The sequence below is a fragment of the Pygoscelis adeliae genome, unplaced genomic scaffold, assembly GCF_000699105.1.
Source record: "Pygoscelis adeliae isolate BGI_AS28 unplaced genomic scaffold, ASM69910v1 Scaffold26, whole genome shotgun sequence".
Taxonomy (NCBI): domain Eukaryota; kingdom Metazoa; phylum Chordata; class Aves; order Sphenisciformes; family Spheniscidae; genus Pygoscelis; species Pygoscelis adeliae.
In genome coordinates, this window is record NW_008825104.1 from 7,475,674 (window position 1) to 7,485,152 (window position 9,479).

The window sequence follows — 9,479 nt, forward strand, 5'->3', positions numbered from 1 at the left end:
TCTTTGCTATGCTTCCATCTTGCTACTGATGGAACTTGTACATCTGTTCTGTTTTGAAGCTTTAATATGTTCATGCTTTGGTGAAGGGTTTTATGTATTGGCTGGGTTCAGAAAGGTACACTTTTTCCTAATTTGTAATAATAATTTTAAATATACATGAAGTTTCTCTCTGGTATACCGAGAGATGTGTTTGTGAAAGTAAACTAACTGACAGATTTTTAAAAAAACTCAGATGAGGAAATGGTGCATATAAAACAATAGGACAAAATTGATAGGAATGTTTATTTTGTCTTTGAATTTAAAGTAATTAAAAAGTAACCTTTTCTAACATCATTGTTTAGATCCATGCTAGGGATGTAAACAAGAGGCAAATGTGCAAGAAATGAAAAAACAGTGTGCTGAAAGGACAGTTTAAATAGCTAGATTGTGTGATGATTTAAGTTGTTATTGGACTCTAAGATAAGGTAAATTTAAGTTATCATTGGACATTAAGTTTTCTTGCAAAATAATTGTAGAAGCAACGATTGAAAATACATTGTTAAAATTGATATGGCAAATTTAAATTGAATTAATCTTCCCCCCCCCGATGAAATCAGTTTTACTCAATATTAGAGTACTTGCTCTGTGAGTTTTCTAAAACCATACTATTGTAATTCTTAGTTCTGTTAAACAGCTAATATTAATAAAAAAGTGATTGCAAATGTGCCACAATATCATGTTTTATTTTATTGTTAATGATCTCTATAAGAAAAATTTCAGACTGCTCACATTATTCACAGTTTTTTTCCATACTTTGTACATAATCAGGTGCATCACCACTGTCTTTCTAGTTGAACTAATTGAAAGTTATTTAATCAATGTTAGAGAAGAATTAACATTTCAGTTCTAAACCTTTCATGAAGCATTGTTCTTTTAAAATAGCTGTCACCTCCTCTTGTTTCTTCATACAGTGGTTACTCAATAGTCCTTACCTCATTATAGCAGATGAGGTTGCTATAATTTGTGGAGAAAGCATATTTCTGTAGTCCCATTAGAAATAATGAAGATTTTGGTAATTTTTAATTACTCTGACAGAGATTCTATGCATCACCAGCTTCTGGTGAAAGATAAATTTTCACTAGAAAATTAAGAAGAGACACCGAAGTGAGCAAGCAGTAAGTCCTCAGATTTAACTTCAGTAGAGGAGAAAACCCAGCATTTAAAGAGTTTTGACAGGGGAATATGGGAATGTGGAAGATAATGTTTGCATGACAGAGGAAATCACAGAGCAGGGATTTTACACACCTTTGGAAAAATAAAGCGGGTGAAAATGCACCTGCCTATTGTATACAGTCATAATAGTACAGAGTTAGGATGGTCTGCATGTTCTGTTTTACGTATGTGATATTCTTGTGGGTTTAGCTTTAACTCTGAGTGTCTTTCATTTCTTAATTTTGATTTTGACATGTTTGTAATATATATAAGGTATTTTAAATTAACTTATTAGCATACCTTTTTACTCTTAGAAGCATTTTAATTTTTAGCTTTTGACTTTAGCATTAGATGACCGTTCATGTACTTCTGTGGCCTCTTTAATGGAATGCTGCAAGGATATTATTGTCTTCAGTTAATAAAATCATTATCACTTAATTTATCACTATAATGAGAAGAAAACCAGAAGATTTTAATCCCTCGTGTAATTCACATAAATACTTCTATTCTCCATCATAATTGTACCGTTAGAGGCATTGCAAAACACTGTGCCGTATGGATATACCCGTACAAGCTGGGTATATGGGTATATGGTATACAAGCCCATATATGGGCTGCATTATGTGTTATGCAGACATTCAGTGATAGCCTGGATTTAAGAGAAGCTCCATATGAAGGGTACGTTCCTCTGATGGATGCCTGCTTATTGGCGTAAACCTCCGATTTGTAAATTTAGAACTCCAAGAAGGATAAACCCTCCTTTCCTCGGTACAACTCCATGAGACCTTGTGTCTTTGGTTTTTTTTCTGAAGATGGGTGTGGTGGGTTGGCCCCATCCATCAGCTAGGCCCTCACCCAGTCGCTCACTCACTATCCCACCAGGGATGGCGGAGGGAATCAGAAGGGCAAAAGTAAGAAAAACTCATGGGCTGAGATAGACACTTTAGTAAGTGAAAGGAAAAAAAAGAAAAAGCGAACGGGATCAAAGGCAATCACTCACTACCTCCCACCAGCAGACTGTTGCCCAGCCAGTCTCTGGGCAGTGGCTACTTTGGAAACCCTCCCACCCCCAGTTTTACTGCTGAGTATGATGTTACAGGGTATGGGATATCCTTTTGGTGAATTTGGGTCAGCTGTCCCTGCTGTGTCCCCTCCTAACCTCTTGCCCACTCCCAGCCTACTCACTTCGGTGGCAGGTTGAGAAGCCAAGAAAGCCTTGATGGTGTGCAAGCACTGTTCAGCAATAGCTAAAACACTGGTGCATTATCCACACTGGTCACAAACCTAAAATGCAGCACCATATGGACTGCTATGAGGAAAGCTCTGTCCCAGCCAGACCTGGTAGAAAAGGGAATGCATTTTGAACTTGAGATTTAAAATAGTCTGCTTTACCTTTTCTGTAGACACATTAATGCTTGTTTTTTGTTTCTCTAACTGATAGGGGATGAGGCTTATAAACAGAAATGTGCTGGACTATAAGAGCTGTGTTTTAAAACAGGTGCAGCACATACAGAGAAAAAAGAGGTCATGGAGGATAAAAATGTTCTGAGAGAAGAAACAAGAATGAATGTGGCTAGAAAAATAATGCTACAGGTTTCACTTATTAATGTGGAAATAACAAGGGAATAATATAATAAGGAAATATTATAGCAAATGGTAGCATGTGTTTCATATGCAAACCTATGTTGTATCTAGATGCATTTGCTGATGTTAAGCTACACATTTTAATATTAATATATCATTTTAATGTACATTCTTGAGAGCTATACACTTAGACTCTGACACGTTTGACAGTCTAGAAGTACCTTTTATTCAAAATGAAATTTCTAATGAAAAAATAAGGATTTTTATTCATTTTCTTTAACTAACACTGTACAATCCTTGTTCATATCAAACTCCTATTAATTCTTTTTTTTTTCCTGAGTAATGACTGAAGGTTAAATTCTCTTTTCAGTTGCTTTCAGAAAAATCTAGAGTAATTCTAGATTGTGAATGGCTGTATTTACTTGTTTACATATGTCCCACATTGCTGGGACTGAGGCTTTAGGTGAGCCTTAGGACTCAGGAGAAAACTTGACTTTGCTGTACCTATTAGTATAAAGTCAACACTGAGTCTTCCAGTAGTGCTTGTGGGTGGACAGGGATATGTCTGTCTGTCCATGTCTTCTGTGCATGTCTCAGTGCTTTTTGTCAAATTCATATGGCTGATTCTGGACACAGAAGTTGTCTGTGTTTCTTTTTGGAAAGGGTCAGTACTGCGCCTGTTACGGGAACTCAAGGGAGTTAAACAGCAGATGCCCACCTTTTGGAAGTGAAATGTGCAGATTCAGGTCACAGCAGACCTGAGGCCGTGCTCTAGTCCGTCATGTAAGCCTATAGCGGTGGGAAAAGGTTATTCTAACCAAGCTACTCCAGATTCTCAGTGATGCAGTAGACACCAGAATGTGCATCAAACTATGGGCTCCAGGATTATTTCTGAATGGTTTAAAAAAGGTTTCTGACGAAGGAAATTATAAACTTATTTTAACAACTAGCCATTTCTGCGAATTGTCTGTCATTTTGTATGTCCAATGTAAGTAACAATATTGCAAAGTTTAAGTGTTTGCACGAGTGAAGTACACATGTTCATTCTGTCCCTGAACAAGTGGCCAGTCACTGTTATATAATGATTTTCTGTACCATGTCTAATGCTTTGGCACTACTTTTATTATGTCTGTAGGGTTAGTATAAATGAAGTACTGCAACAAATTCTTCTTCCATTGTAACCTCGTCCAGATTTTCTTTTTTAAAATGTAAGGGAATTCTTTCTTAAAATTCCCCCTGATAGGAGTTTTTCATTTTGCGTAATGAAGCCCCTACATGAATCCTAAGTGGAGGGTGTTTTGCTAAACTAATCTTAGAAATGAATCTTAGTTTAAAAGAATGTAAGCACCTTGCAGTTCCTTTAATGTGAAACATTAAGGAGGATATACGAAGAAAATCTTTATTTTAAGCTTGCTTTAACTTCTGGTGTGTGTCAGGGACCTATAATTCAGGATGTAGTGAAGACAATTAACAAATCACACACACCCTCACCAATGTCTAAACATGGCTAGAAAAAGTAAAATATTAGTCTCGTTATCTATACAGAGAATGCTAATGCCTATAATTGGTCATTGCCTGACCCTTATATTTTTCTGTCCTGATAACTCTGTCAGCCTAATTTTGTGTTTTTTTGTGAAATCTTTCAGTGGTGTTATCAGGGAGAGTGCGTACCTTTTGGCACTTGGCCCCAGAGCATAGATGGGGGTTGGGGTCCGTGGTCAATATGGGGAGAGTGCAGCAGGACCTGCGGGGGAGGAGTCTCCTCATCTATAAGACACTGTGACAGTCCAGCGTAAGTAGCTAAAGTAAGCCGGAGCCAACAAAAAGACACATTTGGAAATTATTCAAAACTGTGGTTTCACATGTTATCTGTAAAAATGTTTTGCTAGTTTGCCAACATTTGTCTTCAAAATAGCAGACAGAAACACTTAGACAGGAGAAGTTCACTAGACATACTTTTAACATTTTTAATGTATCTTATGTACTGTAAAGATAGCTGCATTTATCTATTTAGCAGTAAGCAGAATGGTTTTCTATCTGCAACTTGCTGTTCATGCGAAATATATTTAAATTATGCATTAGATGGATTTCTTTCTTAAGACATATTATCTGTAATGCTTGTCTAGGATATAAAATAACTATTGCTAGTTACTTATTGAAAAAACAACACAGTATTTCCAAGCCTTTGCGTACAACTGCTTACATATAAGCCATAGTAATATTATGTTGCATACAATACATTTATATGCTGTCATGTCCAACACTAAGTTGTGACTTCCCACTGACCCTTAAAACAATTCAGCAACTTCTCTCCTTGCCGCTACTCCCTATTGGTCCATGTACTCTCTCTCAAGAGGGGCCAGCTTCTCCACTACAGCTTGATCTGTTGTGTGTATCTGTACTGGTCCCGTCATCTTTCCAATGCCCTGTGCACTCTTCCAGAGAAGGTCTGTCAGGTAAGTGCTCCTCTCTCTGTCACTCGCACTTCTCAGATGAGGAATGCTTACTTATTTCCATTGCTCTTCTTTGCTGAACAAATCACTGCTTTTTCTCTGTTGCTGCTTGCCCTATTCTGGTTACCTCATCACAGCTATAGGTCTTTGCAGAAGGATAGTTTTATTACTCCGTACTTCGTTCTTGTCATGTCCCATAATCGCCATTTCCATCACAATTATTAGTTTTTAAGACCACTTTTTCTTGAAAACATTAAGCTTTTGTGCTTCTTTCATGAAAATCCATTCTGTGGCTTTTGTCACTCCTTTCTGATCTTCTCCTCTCTGTACACTTAGGTTCTTTGTTGCTTGTACTGCTGTTTTGCAAGCCAGGCTGTACATCAGCTTTCCATTGCGCTCTGCAAGACAGACACCATAATGTCACATTACTGCTGTTTAGGGTGGTCTGGTCACCTCCTATCGTTAGCAATAACTATCAAATCTGGCAAATAGCACTACTTATTGAATGGATTCAAAAGCAAAAATTACCCATATGCATTGATAACATGTCAGACTGTTACTGGGAGAATAATAAATTAAATTCATTGTTTTTTTCACGGCAGTATGTAAAAATGCTAGTGAAATGTTGGTTTGGAGCATGAGTAATTTCCTAAGATTTTTTTAACTACTCCTGTCGCCACATATATGGGTTGGTATGTTGAAAGGTGGTTAAATTTTAAATGTTTAACAGTACAGCAAGCAAATGCATTTGGGGAGAGTATGTCTGCATTAGGAGGAAAATTCCTTTTGGTTCAAGGATAGTGTTGCCTGGTTAAGTATCTGTAATGTGAAAAATAGTATTGATTTTCGTTAACTGCAAATACTTTTATTTCTTTATTATAAAACAAACACCAAGTGTTTTTCCTTTCTGCTTTCAAGTTATGAGCCAAAGAGCTGATGTCTGATTAATCTTCCATTTAAGTCAATGTTAATTCATTATTTGACCTTTGTGGAAGATAGATAAGGTTCTTGAACAGTTTGGGAGTTTAAGAGCCAATGTCTTATTCACACTAATAGAAACCTGCTTACTCTGGAGTTTCCTCAGATTTAATACTGCTTAATTCAAATCAGAATCAGATTCTTGAACTAGAAAATGCAGTCTTTGCTGGCTCCAGTATTTAGCAGGCAGTGTTTCTTCATTTTGTTACATTTTCAAGTGTATGAGAAGATTAAAAAAAAAAAGTATCACATAGGTTGTTTACACATTTCTCATTCTAGTTTTACAAAGCAAGCAAATAATAAAAAAATCATGTCTTTTCAGTATGTTCAAAATACTGTTAAACTGTATTGCTTGGGATCTGTGCAAACTAGATGAATACTATACGCATGACGATTTTCAAGTACCCAATATTGGTTTGTATCTACTCCAATTCAAGTCAATGCTCCAATTCTTACTAAATAAAATATTTTAAAATCTCACCTTAAAACTTCCATGTACTTTTATTTATGTACTATATATCTCTTGGACTTGTATTTATACTAATAATGCATTAGTATATCTCATGAACTTGTGTTTATCCTAATACATATACTAACACATAAAACATGTTTTTCCAGGCCTTCAGGTGGAGGCAAATACTGTCTTGGAGAAAGAAAGCGGTATCGCTCCTGTAATACTGATGTAAGTAAATTTTGTTCCACTGTAAAAGTATAATCAACTTGTCTGCTTTACATTTAAGCAGCAATGGATGCATTTTTTCCCAGTTCAGAAGAGCCGTGAATTCTGCATTTTTTTGGCAAACACTCCTGTAGGGCACTTCTGTATTGCAGGCACCCAGTGTGTTCTGCTAAATGTTAGGATCCCTATCTCAATGTGATGCCCAGCTGGTGCCTTCGCATTAAGGCCTGGAGTGAGTTCAACTTGATCATCCATGTTAAACGTGAACAAGGAGCATTCCACATCAGAGCAAAGGTCTGTGTAGCCCAGTGTCTTGTCTCCCAGCAGTGGCCAATAACAGGTGTTTAGGGAAAAATTACAAACTTACAGCAGCCAAGGCATGACTTTTCCATGGATATACTGTATGAGTTTCCAGAAGCTGGGTGTCTGAAGATTTCTTGAGCTCCACATTGTCTCTGTACCACGTAAACTGCCACAAATGGAAGTATCCTCCATGAATCCACTTTTAAACCCTCTTACCATTTTTATACCTTTATAACTTCCAGTGCTAATGCGTTACACAATCCTCTTATACATTCTGTGAAAACTTATTTCTTCTGGTGTCTTTTAAACCTGCTGTTTTGCATCAGGTATGCACTGGTTCTTGTGTTACCAGAATAATCATGCAGTTTTATTATAGAGCTGAGCCCATCAAATAATGAACTACCACTGAGGGGGTGGGGCAGAGTATAAATGTATAAAATCAAATTATGAACCTAAATTACAAATTCAAGTAAGTAAAAAATTGGAACCAGAAAAAAGTGCACACCAATAAAGAATTTCACTAGTAAGTTTCCAAGTCAGTAGCACTACAAACATCAACAGGCTTTCACGATATTTTAGCTTCAAATTCATCTTAATTTTCTTCTTAAATCAAGAAGGTTCGTAACAGTGGGAGAGTCTGTACCTAAAGGTGTTGTTTCACCTGTTTATCTTTTGATATATTTCAGGAAAAAGTACAATAGTTAATGTGCTGATTCCTTGAAAAAAACCTTGTTTTTCTCATCGTTACTACTTATCATAAGTATTAGTTCTGCACACTTCTCTGTGGAGGTTATTTTCATTATTAGGCAGTATTACAAATTTCCAAATTAAAAATTACTTTCCTACTGCTAATCACAGCTGTCCTGTTCACACAGCCAAGCAGTGTGTTAGGCCTTTTGTCCACAATGTTGTAAGAGAAACTGAAGGTGAGCTGCTTGTCCAGTAGGAGCTGTGAAATTTTTTCAGTCATACAGACTTCCAAATTATAGTGCACCATTCTGAAACTTTGACCGTCTTAATTTTTTTCTGTAGATGTGTATCTTTGCGCTTGGCTGTCTTTGTGCAATTTTCATTTGAATGGATCCAGCTTATCAAATAATCCGCTGTAATTAATTTACCTTCCTCTTGTTTTTTCACTCAGATGGTCTTTTTGTAATTGGAAGACTTCATAAGCAAGAAATTTTTTCATAGTTCCAATTCACAAATGAAAATGTTTAGTAGCACTGTGTTTCTTATTCTTACAGTTGATAGGAAATTTACCTACGAATTGACCAACTAAGTGATGATTCCTTATTGAAATCTGTCTGTTGAAATCTGTCAGTATTTAATAAGTTTAATGTATGCTTTACTGAACTAGTACAGGTTTGTTGCTGGTTTTTTCAGTCAGGATGTTGTGTACTACTAAGTTAAGTGCCATATCAAAATCTGAGCATATTTCATTATCCTTTTAATTTAACCAGGAATTGTAAAAAGTTTTAGTTGATAAAACGTATTCTTACACAAAATACTGGTTTGTATTATTATTTATCTTTCTTTTAACCCTGTATCAGTCAAGTCTCTGCCGACTTTTCTGTTTATTTGGGATTGATATCAGGCAAACTGTAACCTAGATATTCTATTTGTCCTTTTCAAATAATGACCTTTTTACATTAGCTCTGTTTCAGTTTGTATACACAGTCTAAGTGTTGTTAAAAAATTCACATTGGCACACTGGAGCCCTCCTCCCTTAACTCTTTTGAGAACTCTTGTGAGGTAATTGTCCAGACATTCTTATTTAAAATGTTTATCTCCAATAGATATTATTTAGCATCTGCTACAGTAACTAGTATACAAGAAAGTTTATATAATACATAATCCTGCTCCCTCACAAATATACAACAGTTTTTTAATGCTTTTTTATTATCAACAGTCGTATCATAGCTACCTAGTGGTACTGTTGAAATGTTGCTAGGATTTGTTTTATTCTTAATCATATTTTATTTCTTATTGTCAGACACTTTTCAGACAGTTTTATTCTTAGTTGGTTTTGCTTCTCTTATTCTCTCTTTATTTGTTTATTACTGAGAGGAAGCTTATAGGATCACAGAAGGTATCTAGAAGGTATCTGAGCAGGCAATTCAGGCTTTTCCTTGGCTCAAAGGCAAAATCATCTGTCATTAAACCATTCTTAACTGATGGTTGGGCAGCTGACCTGTTTTGAAATACCTCCAGTCTAGGAGATATCATTAGGATTCTTCAATATCCTTACTGTCAGGACAGTTTTCATAAAGTATAGTGTATGTTTTCCCATC

At 36.0% G+C, this 9,479-nt stretch overlaps 1 protein-coding gene across 1 annotated transcript in view; it reads left to right on the forward strand.

The window, feature by feature from the left end:
* Positions 1 to 9,479, forward strand: part of ADAMTS6 (ADAM metallopeptidase with thrombospondin type 1 motif, 6) — a 156,669-nt gene that overhangs the window by 97,672 nt on the left and 49,518 nt on the right. The window contains exons 13-14 of the mRNA XM_009327284.1: positions 4,422 to 4,567; positions 6,825 to 6,888. Coding sequence (XP_009325559.1) covers positions 4,422 to 4,567; positions 6,825 to 6,888 — 210 coding nt within the window. The remainder of the gene's footprint in view (positions 1 to 4,421; positions 4,568 to 6,824; positions 6,889 to 9,479) is intronic.